The sequence below is a fragment of the Nelumbo nucifera genome, chromosome 3 (assembly GCF_055504915.1).
Source record: "Nelumbo nucifera cultivar China Antique chromosome 3, China Antique-T2T, whole genome shotgun sequence".
Classification (NCBI taxonomy): Eukaryota; Viridiplantae; Streptophyta; class Magnoliopsida; order Proteales; family Nelumbonaceae; genus Nelumbo; species Nelumbo nucifera.
Window position 1 is genome coordinate 3,112,112 of NC_142651.1, and position 27,738 is coordinate 3,139,849.

At 39.4% G+C, this 27,738-nt stretch overlaps 1 protein-coding gene across 6 annotated transcripts; it reads right to left on the reverse strand.

The window, feature by feature from the left end:
- Positions 1-98: 98 nt before the first annotated feature.
- Positions 99-27,738, reverse strand: LOC104592815 (MATE efflux family protein). 6 transcript variants are annotated; one of them, XM_088901520.1, is made up of 14 exons: positions 27,616-27,738; positions 27,123-27,449; positions 26,936-27,057; positions 26,639-26,791; positions 26,290-26,486; positions 17,477-17,612; positions 16,883-16,979; positions 16,015-16,115; positions 7,288-7,451; positions 4,641-4,712; positions 4,403-4,537; positions 2,072-2,167; positions 1,867-1,988; positions 99-899 (listed from the first exon to the last, which is right to left on the reverse strand). In XM_088901520.1, exons 2-14 carry the CDS (start codon positions 27,428-27,430, stop codon positions 836-838), a joined length of 1,767 nt encoding a protein of 588 aa, XP_088757646.1. In that variant the 5' UTR covers positions 27,431-27,449; positions 27,616-27,738; the 3' UTR covers positions 99-835. The 6 variants fall into 6 exon arrangements, with proteins under 6 accessions (XP_088757646.1, XP_088757648.1, XP_010250616.1 ...); XM_088901522.1 differs by having other exon boundaries at positions 26,308-26,486; positions 27,616-27,736; XM_010252314.3 differs by lacking the exon at positions 27,616-27,738 and having other exon boundaries at positions 26,308-26,486; positions 27,123-27,609.

A 27,738-nucleotide genomic window follows, 5' to 3' on the forward strand; every position in this document is an offset into this window, starting at 1 on the left:
TACAAACTTTTTAACATCGAGAATAAGAGAATACCGTTTTAACATCGAGTGTAAGATTTCATAAATTCAACATTCGGAAAAAGAAAGAGGAAACTGGCTTATAAGGATGCAAAATATGCTTTTAACTGATAACTGCAGAATGAGATCTTACTTACAAATTACAATAGCAAGAAGTGAAAGACACCGCAACCTAAAGGTCATACACCTGACATCAGTAGAAGCTACCAAAATATAAGTACATTTCGAAAAGGCAGGGCATGACGAATCTAGTAAGATACATGAAGCTTGATATACAATTGAAGCTTAAACCTTAAGGTAACCGAATAGGTAGATGTCTTGCACTCAACAATGCTGCTCCCTTTTACCATCTTCAATTACGTCAGCACCCCTTCTACCCTTTATCCCATCTTCAATCATGTCATCACCGATCGTTTATAGAATTGTAACTTAATTTTCAGAAACTTAGCCAGCTGAAATCGAAATTCAGCCTCCTTGATATCTAGCTAACATGTCATCCCTTGATTAATGAAGGGTATGTCATCTGTAACATGTATGCATATAGCTGCAACTTTCAAAATCCGATACCTTGTACAACCTTATAGGTCCGAAGGGTGCACTACTGTATGAATTTCTGAACAGTTGCACTCTGAAATAGATACCAGGGGTCAGTACATGTGGTTACTCGCTATCCATGACTTCGTTGCTAAAATTTCCTTGACATTTCGGGCTTCAGATATTTGAACTCCTTACTGCTTCTGATCCCGTGAGTGGGTTCATCATGTTTCATCACTGTGAGTAGACAATGGATGTGTTTGAAAGCAAAACTTACTGCATCTCAGTCATTCTTCTGATCAATTTCAGACCACACCATTTTCCATGGTCCACCTTTTGTGCTCAGCCTGGAACTTACAAACATCAATTAACAAAGGAAACAAAACCAGAAGAAATGCTACAACATTCACTTGCGAGTAAAGGAAAGAGGGAATACTATGACCTTTAAATGCTACAATAAGCTACTAGCAGTTCAATTATGCACATGAGACCAAGATTGTCAGGTTCAGAGTCTTATCTTTTGCATGAGTAGAAGAAAGAAGGAATTCTTAGTCATTCGTCTAGTTACAGAATCAAACCCCAGGGCTGGGTCACCCCCCTCCCAGAGTGAGAACACATGACCAAACGATTAGGATCCCTAATTTGTGTGACTTCTGGGCTTTCCACCAATAGGCATTAACCCCATAATGTGTTCTTAATTCCTATTTGATGACTAATAACCATGTATTCTATTAACTACGATGGTGTTCAATTCATGATTCTGAAAAAGGTGATATGGTTCAAAAGATGTACCAATTTTTTCAGAAAATGTCTTTGTGTGTGTGTGAAGCAGACAATGCAACAGAGGCTCTTTTGTTTGTCTTTCACTTTCTGAACCATGATATGCAAGTATTGATTATGTAACTCATGTATACTTTCACTATCCCTTTGGATTGTAGACACACCAATATAGCTCCATTAATAATGTTTCTACTTAATAAAGACCGTACAATCAAAAGAGAACAGTGAAAGTACATGTATACATGAGTTACACACAACTGCTATTTCATGCTTACATTAGCAATGCTTGGTTGAGAAAGCTATAAAAAATTGTGAACAAAAAATGGCCATTTTGCAGGTTCTGAAACCATGTATTGCTGGTTCCAGAATCAGCAACAACCAAATGAACAGTCATTTCTCACTCATGGTGCATTCTGGATCCAGATGAAACACGAATGCAATCATGAACTGAAGACACCCTAAATTGCTATATACTTTTTCTCTTGGTTCCTCCACTTCTAGAATCCAGTGAAGTTTATCTTGCTTCAAGCATACCTCCAAAATCCAGCAACTACTCGCAGTGTCATGAAAAGAAACAACCCTGCCCAGACTCCACTAAGGCCATATAGAGGAGTGGCAATCAATAGGAAAACAGAAGAGACCAATCCAACTAGCACCTGAAAACAATGAAACACTCATTCAAAATCAAGATGTGTTACTTTACAACAGATGAAAAGAAAAGCCACCTGAAAGATATTACCATTGAATATGCTGCATAGCCAAAGTCTGAAACCCCGTAGTAGAGTCCATCAAGAACAAATGCAAGTGCATTCATTGGCTGAGAACCAGCAACAAACTGCAAAAATTTTTGTCAGCATGACAGCATTGGATTTCCCTACCAATCTTTTCTATCTAGGCAATTAGGCTGCGTTTGGAATCGGTCTAAATCAAGAACGACGTAAAAGTTTACACCGGTTCAGTTTTGTTGGTGTTTGGAAGGAGTGTAAATGAAGATCGATGTAAAACTCCACTCCAGTTTAGATTTGTTGGCGTTTGGATGGAGTGGAGTTTAACATTGGGATTCGATGTAAAACCTCATCAAGCATAAAGTTTTACATCAATTATCGATGTAAATACTACATCGATTTTATCGATGTAAAACTTTACACTTTTTTATCACGGTTTTCAAAATGTAATGGTCACCTATTATACGGTTCAGTGTAAAACATCATCAGTGTACTTTTACACTGATAACGTTTTACAGCGGATCCAAACGAAGCCTTAGAGTCAAAGGTACCTGCTGCCTCAACTGCATGGAGGGACAGAGGGTACTGGTATACATACAAAGAAGAGGATGGGAGCCACTTAATAATGGGTCCTACGCGGGATCACCTATTCCATAATTTACCTTGACCAAATAACCTTTATAATCTATTTTGCCACATTCATTTCTTGATTGCAAGAGAATGATTTATTAGCAAAACAAGAGAAATAAATAATACATAAATAAAAAAATGAAAAAATGGCAGCAAACAAGATTCCAATAGTTCAGAGTCAAAACTTGACAACTAATGCCTTTTCCAGCCAACATGTCTGCAACATCTTGACACAATAGAAAACATAGGAGACCGGATCTAGTCCCAACAACCAGTCTCAACAGCCATTCCAGCTGTACATTGGGAACATCTTGCCTTGGAGGACAAGGAAGATTTTCCCAATGCACAGCTGAAAAGGCTGTTATGACTGGTTGTTGTGACCAGATCCGAACTCAAAACATAGGTGGAAGAAATGGTAAACCCATCTAATTGACTGTTAATTTGTTCCAACAGAAAACATGATCCTTCAGGACAGAACCATTATATGAAAAACATGACTGGAAGGAAAAACCAACCTCACTTCTTGTTACTTTACTCCAAAAGAAAGGAATGATCCTCCAAGGATTACAAGCACCATTAGATGATCATTTTTAAGACCAAGGCAAATATACAAAATAACGGTTATTGCACACAATGGATGGATCATGACCTTTCTCACATCTCTGTTTTGTACTGGCTATTATTCCAGATGGTGTAGGTTACAACTTTGCCAGCCTATCCAAATCAAAATTTGTATAACTACAGGTATATATGAACAATGAAGTTTAAAAAGGAAGATAATGAGTAGTAAATAAAAACTAAAAAGGAAAAAAATAACTGTTCTTTCTATACTAAAAAGGCTATCTGGGCTCTTGGGAGGGATAGATTGGATATGGACTTAACCTTTGGTATTTCTTTTCACAAAGTGGCCACTCTCAGACTCAAACCCCATCCAGGTAAGTTTGTAATGGGCTAAAACCCCTTATGACTGATGATAATCATTGTACAAGATGGGCTTTCATGATTATTTAATAAGATATTTTACATAAAAATGGCGAATCAAATGATTGAGGGCAAATTCCATACAAACCTTAAAAATGGATAATTGTCATTATGTGATAGTGAAATTGTAGAACAGCAAAATTAGATGTACAAATTGACGGTCAAGTATTTTTTTAGCGACAAAAGATCTAAAGATTAGCAATTAAGATATAGATGCAAGAAGTTCTTGGGATATTGTATACCTCAGGACAAATTTAGAAAATAGAAGTGAACAATCAAAACAAAGCATGGCATAAAAATCTATTGTTGGAGCAGGAACATCTTGGGTTAAAACAAAAGATCTGATGGAGTTGCACACTCCATCAATCAAATGGAAATGGGTAACAAGATTTTATTCAGGCTAAAATTCTGCTATACTTAACCTTGTTTTTTTTTTTAACAGTGAGTCGTTGGGTAGTACATTGTCTAAATCAGTCACTTTCAAATTTATAGTCTTTTTTGCTCAGTTCCAATTTGCAGTTTTAAGTCAATAAAATTAATAGTCAGAAACATCCATACATACTGATTTTTGGTATAACAAGTTATTGTTTGGAATCTATTTGACATTGGCCCTCATTCCTTGTATTATTGATACGTGCACCAGTAGGCTATCAGTGTATAATCCTCTCATGTGCCCAGCAGGTAGTTCAACTTTCTTTGTTAGGGGAAGATACTTCAGGTTAGTAATTCCTTACCAAAATACCAGATCGGGCAATTCCCAAAACAGCAGAGTCAGTGCTGAATAAGCCAGAAAATGCCTCAAACCCAATGAACAACATAACAGCCAAAGCAATCCCTGTTACTAAACCAATCTGAATGGATCCAAAAGACTGTTAAAATAGTCACTGTCTCTGCAGGAAGAATAACTTCACTAAAAAGGAAAAGGAAAATAAAATGCTTAGAAATAATTGGCTGACAGTAGATGATATTTACCTGTAAAGTTCTGTAGACCACATGGCGAGCTTGTTTATAATTCCCTTGAGAGTAATCACCAGCAAGAAGGGCCTACGGAAGAAAAATCAGCTTAAGGGGTGATGATACATAATGGAGCTTCAACCATTAAAATTCTATCAATTTTGCATATTGTAATTATTTGACAACCATGAATTACAGTAAGTGAAGATAAAGAACAGCAAACTTCAAGAATCCCCTTACTGGCTTACCCTGAATCCTCGTGCAAATATTAAATCATTTTTCTATTCTAGTCAGTTCCACCTTTTCTTTTAAACTTTTGCCCTTGAGATTCTGGTAATTCCTAGAGCATTTAAATGAGATTGGTTATATCTTTTCTAACATAATATATTGAAGCATTTGTAATAGTAATTAGCTGACAAGAATGTTGGATGTGAAGCATGTTACCCAGTTAGGATTTTATGTGGCTTTAGATGAAGTGATGAATATGTTCAAGTTTTTGTTAATAAATGGTACTACTTTGTATTACTATAAAGGCAAAAACCCCTCACAGTTATACAAATGATCAATATGTTCAAATGTTGAAATTAGCAATACCATGTTACCAACAACAACGGAGTAAGAAAATATGATTAATATGTTCTACTTTCCTTCATATTTGTAAGGAAAACAATGGAGTAAAGAAATACATGATCCACCAAAACTATAGGTTACTGTAAGTGAACCAAACCTACATGATAGGAAGATAACGGACAACAGAGCAAATATGACAAAGTGATTTGAGAAGCCAAAGAGGGAAACGATGATAATAATTGTTTTTCCTCGTAAGAGACTATGGTCATAATATCCTAAATTTTCATATATTTCTCCATAAGAAAGTTATACATAACTGAATGCATTCACAAATATTGGAAGGCACTTTAAAGGCCATATGTTGCATGTTTTAACTGGTAAAGCTTTCAGCTCAGGGAGGCCTAAATCTATGTATTGGCACAAAATCCCTGTCCAGTTTTTTTTTTTTCATCAATAACTGGACATTTCCATAAAGATTAAAGGGAATAAGAAACAGTACAATCAGAACTGGGAGAGACAATCTCTCTTAGCTCTTCTAGAGAAAAATTGATTACAACACAGCCCAAAATAAATGATTTCTTCCCACCCCCTTGTTTAGCCAATGCATCAGCAAAGGAGTTCAGGAGTTGGCATATCTTTTAACCCATTGGAATCTAACTTCCATTCCAAGTGTCACCAATTTTAGTTTCCTTTTTCATTTACATAATTCCACCATCCTACTTCATCCTTCTGTAGCCAGCTTATAACTAATTTTGAGTTGCCTTCAATAATCAACTTTTGGACATTCGATTCCTTGGCCCTCATAACTCCTTCCATTACGGCCAATATTTCTGTCCTCAATGAGTCACCAACACCAATTAGACCTGAAAAAAGGCAAGGGTTCTTCCTTCATCATTCCTGAAAACCCCTCCAATGCCTGAAGAACTAGGATTTCCTTCACTAGTACCATCAAAATTCAGCTTTATGAAACCTTCACCTGGTGGGGAACAAGATCACCCAATGGTAGTTGCATGAGGAGCCGAGTGTGCCACTTCCTTCCACTACCTATGTAGGTCATTAGAAGAGATGTGCTCAAAAAGGGGTAAGGACTTCACCCAATGAACCACCCTGATGGCGATAACTTCAATTAAGGCTTCCATGCTTCTCTCCTTCTCAGAGAAGACTCTCAAGTTTCTTTCTTCCCAAATTTTCCAGCAAACCTCAACTCTTGAGCACCTCCATAAGATTCATCCCCGTTTCTTCGGCTAACCAAAAAAGTAGAAGCAAACAAGCATTATACAGTTGGGGGGGGGGGGTGTTCCACCTACACCCAAACAAAGAGAAAAACCAATCCCATATAAAAGAAACAAAGGGGCAAGAAATTAACAAGTGGTTGCAAGATTCACCATTTTGCAAAGGCAACACCAGTGAGGGGATAAGCACCAAATTGGTCTTTTTCTCTAAAGTAAATCATAGGTGTTAATTCTTTCCAAAACAGCTTCCCGGAAAAAGCCCCCACCCTAGTAGGAATCGGTCTACTCCAAATCTCCTTGACAGGAAAAAGGCCTACCTTGACTGTTGCGATGTTGAATTAAGGTCGAAAAAAAGGAGGCACAAGAAAAGGAGTTGGAAGGAGAGGGAGTCCAAATCCGACTGTCCCCTATTGAAGGATAAAAAAAACTTCCAAAATTTGAAGCTAAGACAGGACACTATTTAATTCAGAATCACGAAAACTCTCCTAAAGCCCAGATTCCAACCAAAACGAGACCTAGAGTTAGAAGGAACGAAGGAAGAGGAAATCGGCTCATCTTTGCAATTAGAAAGAGAATATAAGAGAGGAAATCAATGCTTCAAAGGAAAATTGCTCACTCAAACATGTTCCCAAAATATAACAAGGTTTCCAAAACATGGATTATATACCTAACGTGCAGTAGAAAAGAAAGGAGGATAGCATTAATAGAATTCCAAGGTGAAGTTCTTGTAGCCCTGTCCAGATTTTGGCCCTCCTATGCTTTACAGTTTTCTGTTCTCTCATGCCTCATCTTACTGGCATTGTTCAATTTTCAACAGATTACTTAGAATACCATGTATAGTTGAGAACTGAAAAGTTATTTACCTGACCAGAAAGTGCTAAAGCATCATTAAGAAGAGAGATTGCCAGCCAAACTTGTAAGCAGACTTGATAACCAGCCATGGGAATAGGTCCCTCCTGAGCAGCCATGGATGTCGCTAGTGTCATGGTAAGAAGCACAGCTATGGTTCTTCCAATTAGAAGGCCACCTGCAAAAGATTGACACTTGGGATTCCCTTTTAAGGAAATAAAGGCTATAAACTAACTGATACCATGTGTTAAATGCTCTTTATACATATCAACTGACACATTAATTAGGAGATATTTGTAGGATCATCTCACATGTACACATTAAGGATTATCTTGGATACTAATGCTACAGGTTGATTAGAAAATAGGGGATTCCACAAAATATTCAGGTGGGGAGTGTCTTACAGTTTGTCCAACTCTATTTTGAGGCTTTCTACATGGCAGTGAGAGTTTCTATCCTTGTTAGGTCACTAAGGCCCTGTTTGGCAACGTTCCATGAGAACGTTTCTATCATTCCCGGTGATCTTGCGGAGCAGGAATGCGTTTGGTACAAGAAAAATAAAAAAAAGGTATTCTCGCGTGAGAACAACACCCAAAGAACATGTTCTTTGGGAATGAAAAATCGACACTCTCAAAGAATGCGTTCCCAGAGAACATGCGGTTCCCACAACGTTAACCCCTATTAATGAACACGTGCCATCGACTCCAACGTGAGAGAAGGGATTGGGTATTTCTTTTTTTTTTATGAATGAAATTAGTTTTATTAAATCAGATATCAGTAATACAATCAGCCTAGGAGGAGGCACGAGATGTTACCGCCCCTAGGACTGAACCATATACACCAAAACTGCCCAGGCCTGAGACACAATTACAAAGTAGCTCTAAAAAGATCTCCCCTTGACACCCCTTGCTTGGCCAAAGAATCAGCCATTGCATTTGCTAATCTTCTGACCCACTGAAACCTAACAGTCATATTCCTTGTCATCCATTTAACTTTCTTTAGCAGATCCCTGTAGCCCCAACAAGCTGTTTCTGGGCTGATTAGCCAGCCTACTACTACCTTGGAATCCCCTTCTACTAGCAGATTGGTCACTCCAATTTGACTAGCCATCTGTATACCTTGTACCGCTGCTAGTAGCTCTGCCCTTACTGAATCACCTTCACACACTGGTCCTGAAAATAGAGACAACATATTGCTGTCTTTGTCTCTCAGAATCCCACCTATTCCCAAAGGCCTTGGGTTACCTTGGCTGCTACCATCAAAATTCAATTTTACCACACCATCCGGAGGGGGGGGGATCCATTCAGCTTGTGATTTGATCTTGGTGGAGACTATAGCAGCCATTGCAGCCCAATTTCTCCTTAAGTCATCGAAGGAGTAATCTGCCAACAAGTGTGAAGATTTTAACCATGAGATAGTCGTTGTCAATATGCATTCCTTGATTTCAGCAAGACTTCTTTCCTGTTTTTGAAATATTCTTGCATTTTTCTCCTCCCATACAGTCCACAACGTAGCGGCTCTGATACATTTCCACATTAGCTTCCCTCTTTTTGTCAATCTCCCAAAGGCAGCCGGAGTGAACAACAACTTTACTTCAGAGGGCAAATTCCACCTGCACCCAAATAAAGAAACAACCTAGTTCCAAATATTGGTAGCGAAAGAGCATGATATCAGCAAATGGTTACAATAGAACACAGCTATTTTGGGGGGAATTGGTCTTGACCATACCTCTTTTGCAAGTTTTCCGCAGTATAGATCTTACCATAATAGGCTTCCCAATAGAACACAGCTATTTTGGGGGGAATTGGTCTTGACCATACCTCTTTAACAGGAAAGACTTGAGAGGAGGGGTTGGAGCAAAGGGCTTTAAAGAAAGAAGCACAAGTGAATGAGCCAACCATGGTTAGGGACCAGACTCTTCTATCTGGGTTAGGGGGGTCCAAACACACCGAATCTAGAAGCAACAACAGCTCGGAAACACAAAGAGATTCTTCATCCCTTAACCCTCTTCGAAACCCAAAATCCCAATTTAAGGCCAACGGGCAAACGGGGGGGGGGGGGGGGGGGGGGGAAGGAACCAAGAAATGGGTTTCTTTTTAAAAAGGGAGATGGAATAGAGAGAAGGGAAACGGTCTTTTAGGGGTTGAGAGCTCACCCAAGTATCTTCCCAAAAAAGAATGGAATTTCCAGAGCAAGTATCGTACCTTACAAAACTGAGGAACTTAGGGAGAATGCCAGAGATAGCCTTCCAAGGTGTAGTGAACAAAGCCCTTTGGGATACTCCCGCATCCCAACCTGATTCAGAACAACCATGGATACTTTTCACTACTTCATGCCACAACCTCTCCCTCTCCAAGGGCCACCTCCAAAGCCACTTACCTAAAAGAGCCTCGTTCTTGCTCACCACATTCCCTAATCCTAGACCTCCTTCTTCCTTACTCCGACACACCACCTCCCACCTAATCAAGTGATCTTTTTTCTCTTCACCAAGTTCCCATAAGAAATCCCTCATTAGTTTTTCCAACCTCTCTGCCTCCCTTTTAGGAATTCTAAAGACTGACAGGAAGTATAAAGGCAAGTTGGCTAAAGTTGCTTTAATCAAAGTAACTCTACCCCCCTTGGAAATATAGTTTCTCTTCCAAACTGCCAATCTTTTTTCAAATCTTTCCACCACCAGGTTGCATTACTTTCCTTTGGATTTGCACCTAAAGGAAGTCCTAGGTAGGATAGGGGCCACTGAGAGCAAGTGCGTTCTAACAAGGCTGCTATAGACTCCAACTCCTCCCTGTTCAAGTGAAATCCCACAACACAGCTCTTCTCAAAATTTACTTTTAAATTTGAGGCCCTCTCAAAGTGAGTTATTAAATCCTTCAAATTCCTTACCTCCATCAAATCACAACCTTCACAAAAGATTATTATGTCGTCTACAAATTGGAGATGGGTTACTGAAACTCTGTCTCTACCTATTCTCCACCCTCTTAGAGATACGGTTCTATCTGCTTCTGAGAGGAGTCTACTAAAAGCATCGGCGACTAAAGTGAAAAGGAATGGTGACATAGGATCACCTTGTCTCAAACCCCTACTAGCAGGAAAAAATCATTAACTACCCCATTGACTAGGACGGAATAATGGCAATCGGACAAGCAACCATTTACCCATTTGCACCATTTATCCCCAAACCCACACTTTCTTGGCACAAGTAGTAAGAATCCCCAATCCACCAAGTCATAGGCCTTTTCAATATCAAGTTTGTAAACAAAACCTTGATACCCTGATCTCCTTATCTCCTCCACACATTCATTTGCTATTAGAATCTGATATACAATTTGTCTCCCCTGAACAAAAGCTCCTTGCCCTTGGCTAATAAGACAAGGAAGCACCTTTTTTATCCTCAAAGATAAGACCTTAGCCACAATCTTGTAAACATTAGTCACCAAACTAATAGGTCTAAAATCCTTTGGATGCTTGGCCTCTTTCTTCTTGGGAATTAAAGCTAAAAAAGTAGCATTAATTCCACGACTCATCACTGGGTTATCCTCAAATTCCTTAAAGACCTCGATTAAATGTTCTTTGACTACGTTCCAATAGTCTTGGAAAAAAGCCATTGTAAACCCATCTGGCCTTGGTGCTTTTGACCTGTCCATTGAAAAAACGGCTTTTCTGATTTCTTCCTCCTCAAAATTCCTTTCCAGCCAACTTCTACTCTCTTCTGGAAGCCTCTGCCAGGTAACGCCTTCCAACTCCACACTAGGTCTTAGGGGTCTCCTCAAAATGGATTTGAAGTGCTCAACAAAACAATTGGCTATCCTCTCTTGGGTATCAAAGACTATTCCATCCACTTCCAGTTTGGACACTAGGTTTTTCCTTCTCCTTCCATTGGCTAGATTATGAAAGAATTTAGTGTTCTCATCTCCTTCTTTAATCCATTTACATCTAGACTTCTGCCTCCAAGAAATTTCTTCTCTCAAAACAACTTCATCTAACTCTCTTTTTAGTTCCCATCTCCGATCTCTCTCCTGAGGGCTTATGGTTCTTTGAGATTCCTTCACATCCAATTCCTCTATTTGGGTCAACAAAGAAGATTTCTTTTCTTCTATTCTCCCAAAATGCTCTCTATTCCACTACTTCACATGTGCCCGCAATCTTTTAAGTTTTTTTGTGGAATCTTACCCCTTTCCACTTCACCCCCCTTAAGTCTTCTCTCCACCATTCCTCAACCTTCTTCACAAAGTCCAGGTGAGTCAGCCACATGTTCTCAAACCTAAAAAGTCGGGGTCCTTGCCCAAAGGATTCCTGTCCTAAACCAATGGGGCAATGATCAAAAGTAACTCTTGGTAAAGCCCTAGTTATCAAGTCCGCCCACTTATTTGGAGCAGGTTGGTGTCTCCTGAAAGTTGGACCAAGTATAGAGGGCTTGCAGCATTGGGAGTTCTTTTAATTCACAGTTATTAATAAAATCATTGAATCTCCGCATGCTGGTTGTGATGACCTATTGGGGATTATTTGATTCATTCGTAAATCGGGTTACATTGAAGTCTCCCCCCAAGCACCACGGACCATCCCAAAGCCCTTGTATCCCATAAAGTTCTTCCCAAAAATCATTCCTCCCTCTGTAATTGCTTGGTCCATACACATTAGTTAGTGCCCAAGTAAATCCATCTTCTACCATCCTGAATTTTAATGACACTAAAAAATTTCCTACTAGCTCCTCCACCACCTCCACAACATCCTCTCTCCAAAAAGTAACAATTCCCCCTGAGGCCCCCCAAGAAGGTGCCGACACCCAGTTTATTCCTCTAGATTTCCAAATACTTCTTGCCCAACTTCTATCAATATCGGCTAGTTTGGTCTCTTGTAGCATCACTATACCCGGCTTTTCCCCTTACATTCCAACTGATGATTTTCATGGATATAAAAGATTTGGCATCCCCTCTTGAGGTCAGGCCCCTACGTGGAGCCTTTCCTTCTCTCCCCTCTTCTGCTAAACTCCAAATTTTCTTATATATCTAATATCAGCCTTTCCACCTCTGATCTTTTCTTCTTCCTTCAGTTGTTAATTGTTCCAGATCTACTTAAGGCTGCTTTTGTTTCATTTTGCCTTTCCGGAAGTCCTTGGCTTTCCTCCTCAAATTCCTCTATTTGCCTATGACCTCAAGGAGGGCACAAATCTGTCCCCAAATCCTCTCTAGTTCCTCCTCCTGCTTCTTTCCCATAACTGATTCATCCCCAGCTTTTTTGCTACTCTGAGCCCCTGTTTTTACTAAACCTTCTTGAACCCCACCCTACCCTACCTCTTCCTCCTTTCTCTTATACTCCTACAGATCTGATCCCAGATCTTCTCTAACTCCTCGTCCTGTAATTTCCTTCCCCTTTCCACTTCTTCTCGTTATTGACCCTCCTTATCCCCAATTAAATATTTTCCATCCATGGCTTCTGAATCAAGTTGAGCTGCAAAAGTACATGTTCCAAGCAGAAAACCCACATCAGTACCAAAAAACGAATTGACAATATTACTTGACAGGTTGTGGAAAGAGGCCAATGGATCTCAAGAAGCAGAACAAAGGGGCAAGGTTGTTTCTATTCCTTCCAAAAGAGGTGACTGTGGGTCCTCATTATGTTCAACCAAAATTGTTTTAGTCCTTGCATTAGAATTTGCCTTTAGATGCTGTCCCCTGATTGATACCTCTGTGTTCAGTGACCGAGGTATGTCCTGTTCCTTTAGTCTTCTATCAATGCCTTGCTGCTCTAGCGAACTGGGAGCAAAATTAGGAGCCAGTAACCTTTGCCTCTCCTCTATAAGAGCTGCGGTAGACCCCACTTCCTTAGGTAAGGGTGAGGGTTGAGTGAACTTTTCTTGAACTGAATCTTTTAAAACCGAATCTTCGTATTCCAAAAACAGCAGCTCGATATGTAGGCTCTCATTGTCGCTAAGGGGTTTGGCCTTCTTCAGTTCTACGCTTCCAAAACTTGAAGAGCCTTCAGACTCTGAATCTGAGCTGCTTCCTTCCTCCGTCTCACAATCCTCAAAAGCATCCATGGTATTCTGGTTATCTATCGCCGGAATGATGGAGAACTCTGTCTCCACTGTCGTCGGATGAGGCTTCTTGAACCTCAGATTGCGCCATTACGGAGAGACGCCCTTTTTCTTCAAGCTTGGGACCCATGCCCAGTTCATGTTTGCCGCACCACTGCAGCGAACCCTACTTCCTGCAGGCGCTGGTTGCGAATGGCTCAAGGGAGACACTAATAGACCATATTTTCGGTCCATCATCTCCCCAACTCCTTTGGTCACGTGCCCACTTAAAAGGGCGCGTGACTTTTTAAGTTTTGGGTCCACCCGATTTACAGTAATCAGCCCATTCTCTTTATTAGATCCATTAGATCTTGATGGGCCTGGGCCCAACCCCTCTGTCCCCTTGCTAGCTTCTTTGGTCACGTGCCCACTTAAAAGGCCGTGTTGCTTTTTAAAATCTGAGTCCACCCGGTTTACGTTAACCGGCCAATTTACTTTATCAGACCCATTATATCTTGATGGGCCTGGGCCCAACCCCTCTATCCCCTTGCCGGTCACGTGTTTACTTAAGAGAACATGTGACTGGCCTTGGTTCGTTGAACCAGACTGAACCGGCTCACAGGATTGGCTCGAGCCCTGAAACCTTGCCAACCCTTGTTCAATTTGTTTTGAAATTTGAACTGCAGCAAGCCTGTCTCCAATTAATTCCCCTGTCACCGTCTGAACATAGGACCTGCCATCCCTCAGCCCACCCTGCCATGCAGACTTTCCCCAAGTGTTTAAATCATCCTCTTTTTTCTCTTTTTTCTTGGGGACCACAGTTGTCTTAGCTTCTCTTGTAGAGACTACTTTGCCTTGCAAACCATGCAACCAAGCCTGTTCTGCCCCTTCATCTTCCTCTCTCTACCCTCCTTCCATAGCTAGGCTTCAATGGAGGTAGCAAGCCAAATGGGGTAAACTAAACCATCTGAAACAACCTCTATCTTCCTTGGAATGTCACTGGGTTTAACACCACTTAACAACACAGCTACTGAATGGAGATCACAATCAAACACACCATCTAATCTTGCATCACAGACTACAGCTATTGACTGTAACGCTTCCTCCTTCCAGAGGTTGAAAGGTAACCCAAGCAATCTGACTGTTATGTTGTCCTCAATCAATAAACTTTTGGTATTGGAAAGAGGACACCATTTCGAGACTGTGGCAGCACCAGCCTCTGAGTAAATAACTAGAGCTGAAATCTCTACTTCATCTTCACCCATATCTAACAGGGCTTTACAAGAGGCATAAGGAGTTATCACCATCGGCTTTTGCAGGTTCAACTCTCTGAGTATCGCCTGTGCAATACCTCTCCAATGAAGTTTCCACCACAAATTTCTTCCCCCAGTTCTTCTCTTCTATTGATGCTACAAGTTTGCAGCTTTTTTTTCCTTTTTCTGCAATCAACCAGTTTCTGTCACTGGAATCTTCCTCTCTCTTTTGCATATCCCTTTTCTTTTCCTTTGCTACATCCTCTACTTGTTTTGCTTTCATCTGCTGAATGAAGTCACTCAAGACCTGTGCCACTGCCTTCCATCCATTACCCCTTCTACTTTCTGGGAAACAGACCACCTGCTTTTTTCTTCCCCCAAAGAATTCCTGCAGAGTTATGTAACAACTTTTTGCATTCTTTTTGCATTCCAACTCATACCTCTTCCTTCCATCAACGTTGAATTTCGTAAAGTTCATCTGTTTACCTTTATAACTTGCTTCTGAAACAAACTTCTGCATCCATTCTATTACTTCAAGACCTTCCAGCAATATTGTAGCTCTCTTTGCCTCCCTAATCTTCAAGCTCTGCTGGCCTCTAATCCTTATCTCTTCAAGAATGAAAACTATTGCTTCAATCTTTATCTCTTTCCTCCATTTTTCAGCTTCTATAAACCTGTTCTCCATCTCTCGTGAATCCAACTAGGTATTAAATATTCTTTGGTAATGTTGGGTATTTCACACGAAGTGATAGAAACAAGCCCTAACAACCACATTTCAATCGACACTTCTCCTCCCATTGCTGCTGCACATCTCAGAGGAAGGAGGGACTCCCTTGGCTCCTGCTGCATCAACAACTGGACGGCAAGCGAATGGTAGAAAGCACCGGTGACATTTTTGGCCAGGAACACGTCAACAGGTAGGTTGTATTCATTCTCTTTGTACTTGGTTTTGTATCGTCATTGCTCTATTTTAAACTCACAGTTGCTCTGGCCAAACTTGCATCTCCCACCACAATCATCTCTAACCGATGTTAAGAAATAATTTCATTATCCAAACGCTACTTCTGTTCCTGTAGAACAAAAATTCGTTCTCGAAGAACAAATTGCCAAATGTCTCTGCTACTCCCGAGGAGCAAGAAATAAAATTCTTGTTCTAGAACAGGAATTTCTAAAAGAACAGGAACAGGTGGGAACATTGCCAAACAGGGCCTAAGCCTATAGATTGACTGAAAATCATAACGAGTAGTAGGACGTGTGGCTTTGGAGAGAGTGTATGTTCAAGTGATCACAATACTCTTTGCATATAATCAGCGACTTTCTGATCATCTTATATACTAACATCCGGCTGATGGTAAACTTACAAATCTCAAGTCGTTCCATAATGTTCACTCCCCAGCCCCTAAACTTAACATCATCACAAGTTCCTGAAGAAATAGTGTGCAAATGCCATAAAAGTTAAGTTGAAAGATGCATACCAGAAGTTAGATATCTAGCAACATCCATCCGTTCCATGTTTGGAGGGATAAGCAGTACTTTTGCATTCAACTCCCAGAGAAGGATAAAAGCAATTAAATATCTGAAAAGAAAGCAACTAAGGAGGTCAAGAGCATAATAAAGTCAAAGAAACAAATTAAGTTAACAGGGAATGAAGAATGTTCTGAAAAACATAATTGTATCATCAACAGTAGAGAAGGTTGAAATGAATTGAATTGTTTTTTATCAATGAAATGAACTGAATTGTGACTCATATAGTAAATTGTAACATTAGTTCTATTTTTCAGAAAGTTGTCAAAAAATTAAAAACATATGCTAAAAAAGTTGGTCATATGTAGGAAAAGTGATTTGTGCCATTTTTAATCCATATCTACTATGTGACACAAATGAGTTTACCATCTCTATACTAGAACTTCAGTTGATATAATCAAGTTTTACTTAAACGCCAACTAATCCACATAGAGTGACTATTTAACTTACATACAATGGAAAAGAAACTCAAATAAGGTTTCTAAATAAAAAATAGGTCTTATTAACCTAAGAATATCTCATTCTATTAAGGGTTTAAAAGAACATCTTATTGGAAAAAATAGAATCATAAAAGAATGATAAAATAGAGAACTAGGTTCCAATCGAATTGATTCAAACTGCACGAATCGTATAAATCATAAGATTCAAACAATAATTGTAAGATTTTTCAGAAAGGACTTAGATTAAGGTTTGAATTGGAATCCTTGGAATTCACAATTCAAATGGTAAATTATATTTTAAACTGTAAGATTTTGACAACTATAATGTTCTGTGCAAAGGCCAATTGTTAGGCATAATTTTACCACATGTTTTACATACTCTGAAATCACTGTAGAAATTGCAGCACCACCAATGCCAAAACCAAAGAGAAATATCAAAATTGGATCCAATATCGCATTGAGCAAGTTTCCAGCACCTGAATAATATCAATTTCGGTATGGTAAACGAGAAAAAGAAGAACAACATAAATCATTTGAAACTGTTACTGGAAGTTCACCAATTCAGAAAGGAGAAATAACTATTGATGAAGACAACTAAGTATCCTTAGCTTATACATTAAGCTGTCTTTCCCAGCAGCAAGTCCAAAATTTGTGCATACACTAACTTTTCAAATATCCAATGACTTCTATGACAATATACATTTACCACAAACTTTTATCATGCTATCAGCTAATTAGCTAAGCACCAGGTAGAGCTTTGACTCCAACTATGTTTTGTTCCAATTAAAGGGTATACCAATAATAAAGTAATTGATATATAAGATACTACTCAAATTACATTTATCATAAATGGATCTAAAAGATTTAACTTGAATCCAGTTAAATGTCTAATTTGTGCATATATATGAAGAAAATAAAGCATATAGGTACTAAGAAAATTTAGCAAATCAAAGTATAAGTTTGAAGTACGTGCTTATGGCATAAAGAGGTGTTTTTGTGTCCAAAAATCCACGAAAGGTGCCTTGTGCAGCAAGCGCAATGACCATTGGTGGAGCACCAAAGGCTCTCAGAGTAAGAAAGTGCTCAGCTGGCAAGCGCATAGGTGAGTCCTGTAAAAGAGTATATCTAGGTGAATGCTTTCTGGTGAACTCTTCAGACAACATTAAGGCATTTCAGCATGTAGGATAATTCTCTAAGGCTTGTTATAAAAGAAAAATTAGCAAATAAAGTAAATCTCAGAATGCTTAAATACATGACCAAAAACATTCACAAGCTCTCATACTGAAAAGAAAATTAAAATGGACTAGAAAAACCAATACATACTATCAGGTAAACCATGAAGAAGATTCACATAAAAAGCAAACTATATACCCAAAATTTATTCTGATTAAATAATGCTGGCAAGTAAACTACATACCTTTCTCTCCACCCAAAACAAGTACAACCACATGATTGTTAAAATCATCTAATTGGATAAATTCTATAGGCAACGAATGCTAGAACCTTCCTAGAGAAGGAAAGAAGTTTTGCTGAAGTGAAGGAATGCATCTTAACTAGAGTAATCCATTGGCTTAAGATATTGGCCCTGTTTGCTGAATTCTCCTTCGATGATCTTTGGAGAAACTGGCTAGAAGTGGCTAATACCTCCACTAGGAAGAATAGAAGTGTGGTAGAGTGGGAACCTCCTCCAGAAGGTGTCATTAAATTGAACTTTGATGTGAGCAGCCAAGGTAACCCTGGGCCTTCGGGTGTAGGGGGTGTGCTAAGGAATAAGGGCAACAGCATTATTTACTTATTCTCAAGGCCGGTGGGAGTGGGAGACTCTACAAGAGCTAAGTTACTAGCTGCGGTTCAAGATCCAGGTTGCCAACCAGCTTGGGGTGGAACATCTTTTAATTGAAGGAGATTCTTAGGTGGTAGTAGGGTGGCTATCAAACCCAGACACTGCCATTTGGGGCTATAGAGACCTCCTCAAAAAAGATAAGTGGCTAACCAGTAATATGAGAATTGATGTTAAATGGGTAACCAGTAATACCGTGGAACATCTTTTAATGAAGGAGATTCTTAGGTGGTACTAGGGTGGCTATCAAACTCAAACACTACCATTTGGGGCTATAGAGACCTCCTCAAAAAAGTGAAGTGGCTAACCAGTAATATGAGAGTTGATGTTAAATGGGTAAGCAGGTTGGCAAATACTGTGGCTGATTCCTTGGCCAAGCAATAGGTATCCAAGGAATTGTAGAGACAGTGAGAAGATCTAGCCGCAGGGCTATTTTTGTACTTTCACTCTTCATTGTTGTACATCTAATTTATGTACTCTCTTTCTTTTGTACACTAAGACCAGATTTGTCCTTTTACCTTTTTTAATATAAATATATCTTTTAGGGTGTTGACTGTCACAAGGTGACACACCCACCAATCTTTTGTTTCTCTCTTTCTCTCTCTCTGAACTTTCAACTTGACTCTGACATGGTATCAGAGCAGGTCACGACCTGATCTACACATAGTATCTCTTTAATCATCTCTGTTACTACTGGTTCAAGAACTCTCTAATAGTATTTGGGAGGTTCCTGAGTGTCCTTTAATCCTCTTCCTAGATCGGCTACATATCTGAACTTTACAAATCATCTTCCTGGACTGCTGCACCATCGGATTCATCTTTCTTCTTAGATCTCCTTGTAGAGACATCGGATCAGCCCGAAATCTTAGATCTGGTGTCTCCCAAAGCAGATCTACCGAATCCTTTTGGTTTGGTTTGGATCAGTTTTGATTTTGAGGGGTTTCGATCCACTCTTCAGTTCGGCAGAGCATTACAGTTACCTTTTCTGGACATCAATTGAAAGGTACATTCTTCTTCATCCTCTGGTTCGAATTTTATTGGTTTTCTGGAAGTGTGTGTTGTTGCCGTTTGTCTCCCAATGGCATCAAAAAGGGTGGAGGTTCTTCCTATTAAATTCAATGGCACAAATTATGCATTATGGAAGTTTAACTTTCAATTCCATGTCGAAGCTAAGGGTCTTTGGGGATATCTGGATGGTTTTGTATCTAAACCTAATGATTCTAATATTAAGGGCCTTAATCAATGGAAGATCGACAATGCAAAAATTGCATCATGGATCCTAGGTTTAGTCGAAATTGATACTGCTATTCCTATGAGAGGGTACAGAACAGCCTATGAGATGTACCAGTATCTTGAAAAGGTTTATCAGCAATCGAACACCTTTAGACAGTATCAGATAGAGGTTGACATCTTCTCGTACTATCAGAGAGACAAAAAGGTCCAGGAATATTATGTAGGGTTCATCAACCTTTGGACAAAATATCAATTAGTTCACATGGGAAATGATCAGTCAGACTATTGTGTAAAGTACATGAAAGAACACTTTGACAGAAGGAAGATTATGCATTTCCTAATGCATCTAAGGCCTGAGTTTGAAGTTATCAGATCTAATATCCTAAGCCAAGGAACACTTCCTGACTTAGATACTATTCTTGGGGAAATTTTGAAAGCGGAAACCATATTTGCTACACAGACTACACTGGATGGGAGAAAAGATCCCAACATTGATGCTGTCTTCCTAGCAACTAAACCAAAAGGGAAGGACTTCTCTAAGGTACAATGTTATGAATGTAAGGAGTTTGGGCACGTTGTCTCCCATTGTAAGAAAAAGAATACATACACTTATTGCAAGCAGCTCAGCCATATTATTACTGAATGTCCTACCCGGCCTCAAAAAGGTAGTGGATCAAATCAAAAGAAGGGAAGCTACAAGCCCTATCAGACTGTTGTAGATGGTTCAAATGCCGCCTCCTCTATTACTTCTGGAGTTGGCCAAAACGACAGCTCATGTCCTCGGTCTTTTCCTCAGCCTTCTCTGCTATTGGTCTGTCTGGTAAGTCACCGACCTATTGTCTTTCACCAAACCACCTCTGGTATATTGACTCAAGAGCCTCTAACCATATGACAGGGGCCACACTCGGTCGGTATCGCAAACCCCATCCTCCCAATAAACATATTATCACTGCAAATGGTGAAAAATTGGATATACTTGGGTGTGATGATTTGTATTTATCTACTTTTAAGTCATCTTCGCTTCATTTATCCAAAACTTTATTTGTACCTAAGCTCACCACCAATTTGATTTCTGTTGGCCAACTTGTAGAGGAAGGTAACACTGTCTCATTCACTTCTGATGGTTGTTTGAAACATGACCGGAAAACTGGGGAGGTAAAGGGGAAGGGGCATAGACTGGGAAGATTATTTGCTTTGGAGTTTGAGAAGAATAAGACTGCACATGTTTCTACTTCGTGTTTGCTTTCCACCACTTCTAGCTTTGAATCTTTTAATTATAATAATGATTGGCATTTGTGGCATTAACGCCTTGGTCATCTGTTTTCTAAGAAACTTGATCAATTATTTGCTTCTGGTAGTTTACCTATTTCTACTGTTTCCTTTAAGAATGTCAATAAAGATTGCATTACTTGTGGTTTATGTAAGTGTCATATTTTACCTTTTCCTTTTCACTTTGAGCATGCTACAGTTTCTTTTTATTTAATACATAGTGATGTTTGGTCGTCTCCAGCTGTCTCACGGTTGGGATACAAGTACTTTGTAACCTTTATTGATGACTACACCCGTTTCACTTGGGTTTATTTTCTTCGAAAGAAATCTGAAGTGTACACTATATTTAAACACTTCCATACCAATGTTACTACCCAATTTAATGCTCAGATATGTGTGCTATGATAGGATTCAGGGGGAGAGTATTTTGATAGGGACTTCCAGATTTATTTAAAACAACATGGAATTCAATCCCAAAAATCCTATTCAGGCTCCCCACAACAAAACGGGGTAGCAAAAAGGAAGAATGGGCATATCTTGAGTGTAGTCAAAACACTTCTACAAGATTCCCATGTACCCTCTTGGTTTTGAGTGGAGGCGGCCAGCACTATTGTGTATCATAGAAATCATCCTCCGTCATCTGCTTTAACTAATTCTTCTCCTTTTCAATCTCTCTTTCACAAACCCCCAGATCTATCTATGCTCAGGTTTTTTGGTTGTACTTGTTTTGTTCACCTTCCACCTCATGAACACACAAAGTTAACTACACAAGCAGCATTGTGTACTTTTATGGGGTACAGTCCTAAACATAAAGGATTCCTTTGCTATGATCCTTCAGTCCATCGTATTAGAATTTCTCGTAATGTAGTTTTTCTTGAGAGTGTGTCCTTTTTTGAACATATTGTAAAATTCCCAGCTCCTTCCATTTTCTTGTTGCACAGTTTTGACTCTACAGGTACCTCAGATATACCATTGCCACCTCCGCAACAACTTCAGACCTACTTCAGGAAGCAACGGTCCTCAGTCTCAGTGCCCCCCTCTACTCCACCACCAGTTGCTGATCCAGTCAATCCAGCTGCCTTAGTAAGTGCACCTGATCTTCCCCTTGAACCCATTGCACCCACTTTACGCCGTTCCTCTAAAATTTCTCACCCACCTGAACATTTGGTTTTTCACCAGACCATAGCTCCTTTTCTATTGTTTTATCTACCACAAACATTCCCAGATCTTACCAACAGGTTGTAGCAGAACCACACTAGAAATATGCCATGGATTCTGAGATTCGAGCCCTTCTTGAGAATGACACCTAGGACTTGGTCAAAGCTCCACCTGAGACATCTCTTGTAAGAAGTCGATGAATCTACTCTATGAAACTGAAATTTGATGGAAGCCTAGACAGATACAAGGCTAGGTCTGGCTATATTTGCAGCCAAACAGTGGACAATCAATCAGATGAATGTCAAGAATGATTTTCTCCATGGGGAGTTGAAGGAGACAATCTATATGAACCCCCTCCTAGATATTGTATAGACCCGTAGCTTGTTTGTCGTCTAGAGAAGTCACTTTATGGCCTGAAGCAAGCTCCTAGAGCCTGGTTTGAGAAGTTCAGATCTGTCATCACTGATGCTAGCTTTATCCAAAGTTCTTTTGATTATTCGATGATATACTCATTACAGGGGATGATACAGAAGGAATTGCTAAGCTACAACAGTTGAGTCCTTTAAGATGAAGGACTTGGGGCCTTTGACATATTTCTTGGGGCTTGAAGTTAGCGGAAACTCTCGGGGCTATTTTGTTAACCAACAAAAGTATGCGGCTGATCTTGTTAAACTGGCAAATCTTAGTGATTCCAAGATTGTGGACACCCCACTAGAACTGAATTTGAAACTCAGCAAAGATGATGGTTCTCTTCTTGAAGATCCTACCCTTTATCGTCAACTAGTGGGCAGTTTAATTTATCTCACCATGACTCGGACAAATATATCTTATGCAGTTCAGCTGGTGAGCCAGTTCGTGTCTTCTCCAAGACAACCTCATTTATCTGCAGTTCATCGGATCATTAGATATGTGCAAGGCACCCTGTCACACGAGATATTTTTCTCTTCCTCATCCCCTATTAACCTTACGGCTTATGCGGTTGCTGATTAGGCTGGATGCCTTGACACCCGACGGTCCACTACTAGCTGGTGTGTATTCTTGGACAATCTCTCTTATCTTGTGGAAGTGCAAGAAACAACCTATTGTATCCAAATCTTCCACTGAAGTTGAATACAAGGCTATGTCTTCCGTGTGTAGTGAGATCATATGGCTCCGCGCTCTTCTATTTCAAATACTTAATGAACCATCACCATCTGTTCCTCTCTATGCAGACAATGTCAGTGCAATCAAAATTGCTTCCAACCCCGTCTTCCATGAGCACACCAAACACATAGAAGTTGATTGCCACTTCATCTGCGATCTCCTTCTTGAAGGTATTATATCTCTTCCTCATGTCTCCTCTGGGCTCCAATTAGCAGACCTGTTGACTAAAGCAGTGACTCGAGCTCAGCATCTATTTCTCATGGACAAACTGATGCTTATTCCTAGGGATCAGTTTGAGGGGGAGTGTAGAAACAGTGAGAAGATCTAGTCGTAGGGCTATTTTTGTACTTTTACTCATCATTGTTGTACATCTAATTTATGTACTCTCTTTCTTTTGTACACTAAGGGCAGATTTGTCCTTTTACCTTTTTTAATATAAATATATCTTTTAGGGTGTCAACTATCATAAGGTGACACACCCACCAATCTTTTGTTTCTCTCTTTCTCTCTCTGAACTTTTGACTTGGCTCTGATAGGAATGTCTTTTTTGGTAGGGATGTCCATAAAAAACCGAAAAACCGAACCGCAAAATGCGATTAACCGAACTGCTCAACTTGGGATTTTTGAAAAACCGAAGGACCGGTTCAGTTTTTGGTTAACCTACAAAAAAACCAACGATTAACCGAACTGACATATATATATATATATATATATATATATATATATATATATTTTTATGTTTATTTTATATATTTTTAATATATGTCACATATTTTCTATGTATTATATATAAATATATACTTATGTTTTATTTATAAATATATTATATATATTATATTTTTAAAATATTTATAATATATTATATCATTTATTATTATTATATAATATTATACATATATTTGTATAATATATATTATAAATATAAAAAACCGAAAAACCGAAGAACCGAACCGGTCAAAAACCAAAACCAGTGGACCGGTTAACCAGTGGTACCAGTTCGGTTTTGGTTTGGAGAATTGGAAAAACCGGTACCACCGGTTCGGTTTACAAAAAAGTGTCATGGTTCGATTAACCGAGCCATGGACACCCCTATATTTTGGGCTAGTTTGTAACTTATTCTAGCAAGTCTAGAATGTTGTATCTAACTTTTCTGGAGAGGTCACATCTCATGCCTCTCCTTGGGATGCTTGTACTCCTTATCTTTGGCACCTAATAAAATTCATTCATTTATCAAAAAAATAAATAAATTCTATAGGCAAGCAATCTTCTCATTGGATCCATAAATGATTCATCCACCAATTAGATGCTTATTACAACTTTTCTACATGATTTAGCATAAGTCATCTATTTCTTTCTTTGGTATCACCAATTTTCTATTACTAAAAAATCTTCTTTTTCTTTTGTGTGTGTGACCGATTCTTGGTTATGTTCATCAAGCAATACAAGCAGTATAGCCACTACATGTACAATAGACAGAGCCCCATGCTCAGCCCTTAACTCTGTACGAAATTTATCACTACATATAATGCCAAAGGGAAAGGGTACTCCCTCATGTCATTATTTGTCTATTAACTCCTTCATGAGCTAAGGAGTCAACAAGTATGTTGGAAAATCTTGGAATCCATTGTAAAAGTAGCTTCCAAAGTAATTGTTAAGATTTTTGCTTCCCTAATCTGATGTCTAAACTTCCATGCTTCCACCATATCTCCTTTTAACCAATCTATAAGTATCCACGAGTCCCCTTCAATGATCATATTCCCAGTCTGCCTCCCTTGCCAATCTCAGCCCTCAAAGCACTGTTTATAGTTCAACTCTTTATAATTTCCAATACCTATTGGACCTGAAAATACCAACATGATCTTTCCTCTATGATTTCTGAATGCACCTCCTACTCCTAAAAGCCCCGGGTAACCCAAGATTCACCTTTAAAAGTTTAATTTTACCATATGCTATATAGTAAAGGAGACCATGGTATACTAGGCTTGATTTTTCTGGTAGAAATAGATGCTATCACTGGCCACTCCCTAAGGATATCACCAGTGGAGTAACTAGAGAACCAATGACTGGTGGGGAAATTATTGTATCTTTGCTTAACACAACCAGATATTTCTTATGCTGTAAGCATGGTGTGTCAGTACATACATCAGCCTTAGATGCATGCTATCTCAAGGGCACTCTTGGTAGAAGTTTATTGTACTCTCTCATCATGGCCATCTCAAGTTAGAAGCTTATACTGATGCTGATTGGGCTAAATCTCAAGATGATAGGAGATCCACCTCTGCATAGTGCACTTTTGTAGGTGGTATTGTGTCATGGAGAAGCAAAGGACAGTCAATGGTGGCAAGGTCAGACGCTAAAACCCAGTATTGTGCCATGGCTCATGGTTTTTAGAGTTGCTATGGTTAAGAATTTTCATGCCTCAATTGGGGGTTTCTTTTGAAGAACCAATGGAGCTTTTTGTGACAAACAGGCAACCATCAATATTGCAAATAACTTATCCAACATGACCAAACCAAACATATAGAAGTTGACAAATTTTTTGTTTTTTTAGGAAAATGCTTCTTATATTAAGAGGAAAGCATGTACATGAAGACAGAATTAAAAGAGCCCCCCCCCCCCCAAAAAAAAAGGGCATCACACCATTTTTTTGTGCACCTCAGCCTTAGCTAAACTATCAGGACAGAATTCAATTCTCTTGGGATCCAACAAAAAGAAGAGCAAGATCTCAAGCTTCAGTCAGAAAGTTACATCTTGGGATTGATCCCCGCCTTCACCAGGGCTGGGGGGGTTATGGGTTTTGAGGGACAGGCTACCCCTCCAATTGTGTAGCCCCGTTAAGCAATAAATAAATAAAAAGAATAAAAAAGACATGCCAGCTGTTATGCCAATCAACTTACAAAAGAACTAGAAGCATATACATGATCAAGAAAGTTAACATCACTCAAGTATGAAATAAACACGGAATTATCATGGGGGTAGGAACTAGGAATGGAACCCAAGAGGATGGATTGAGCCATTGAGGACAAAACTATCCTATCATGGTTTCACAATTCACCCAGAAAGTCATTGAGCAAATACATGCAAGTCCTTTATATGCCATTTAGAAACTAAAAATGAGATTTTAGTGGAAGCTTTATATGTACTGGATCACTTCTACGTACAGCAGGTATACCCATGATATTCATTAGGAATCCCGAACCAATAGAGAGTGCAATGGTTTCTGAGATGCCAATGCCAGCAGCTAACGCTAAAGAAGTAGAAACTGCAGGGAGGTACTTCTTGTCTTGTTTATCGCCAATACGTTCTCGAGGCATGGACGGAGAATCAAAACCTTCATCGCCTAGAGTAAGAGTAAGAAATACTTAACAAATGGATGGTATCAAATAAAGCAAGAAATTTTAATAATAAAGAATGAAACGCAATAACTTTAAGCTTAAGCTGCAATTCAAATTAATCCAATTTATGTAATGAAAGATTGATATGTACTCCCACCATTTATGGGAGAGAGATCATTGTCGTCATTGATCAAGGCCTGCTCTTCGGCAACAAAAGATGTCGTAATGTTAAGTAGGGGAACGTTAAACAATTTGGACACCAGATTGAACACCGAAATTGACACGCCAACCGCCGCTAGTTCAACAGATCCTACAACAGAGAGCATCATAATAAGTTTACTTCTACCATGATATTCAACCACATATTATGTCCGTGACAAGAAGATTAAGATCCATAAGGACCCCAATCTAGAGCGAGCCAGGAGAAAGAAAATCCAGGTGAATGGTGACATACCCAAATGGCCAACGAACGCAGTGTCAACCAACGATGTAATTGGATCAGCAGCCAGAGCCAATGCAGCTGGCAATGCAATGGACAAAATATCCAGCGCAATCTCATCAACCCTCAACTTGTCCCTGCAAGTTATACGATTTAGCAGGGAATCCAGGGAATTAAGATTTCAACAATGCAATTAGGGTACCTTAAGCGATGAAGAAGACCAGTAGTCAAATTGAAGAACGAGGAAGCGGACGACATATTTGGACTTGGGCTTTGATTCTCAATTGGTTCACGAAGAACTTGACGTTCTGACTTTCGTGTTGGGTTTTCCAAGCGGCTTGCAGGGTTTTTGCGAGGTGAAGCTCTAGGGATGGCTTGAAGCCGAACGGTAGAATTAGGGTTTCCTCGGAATGTTGGAGATTTACATGACGAAGTGGTCGAGTAGGGGCAATAACAATTCTGATGTAGAGAGCAAGCATAGGGAATTGGATGAGAGAAACAACTCGACATATCCTGTAAGTCCTGTTTACTGACAGTCACACAGACACTCTTTCAGGGGAAGGAAGAAGAAAGAGAAAGGTTTGAAGGTTTTTTTATTAGAAAATGATAAGTGCAAGATTTTAAGGTTTTGGGGTCTCGAGTTCCAACTTCCAATTCAACTAGAAATGCCCGGGAACCATATATTTTTCTCTTACCTATCAACCGAAATAACGGGTGGCTAACGAGCCAATTGAATTGAAAATATCTTCCAGGATGAGCGTTGTGAGAATGGAAGGGATTGTCACAGTTCACAATTAGCTTGGGGTTTCCCGTTTGCC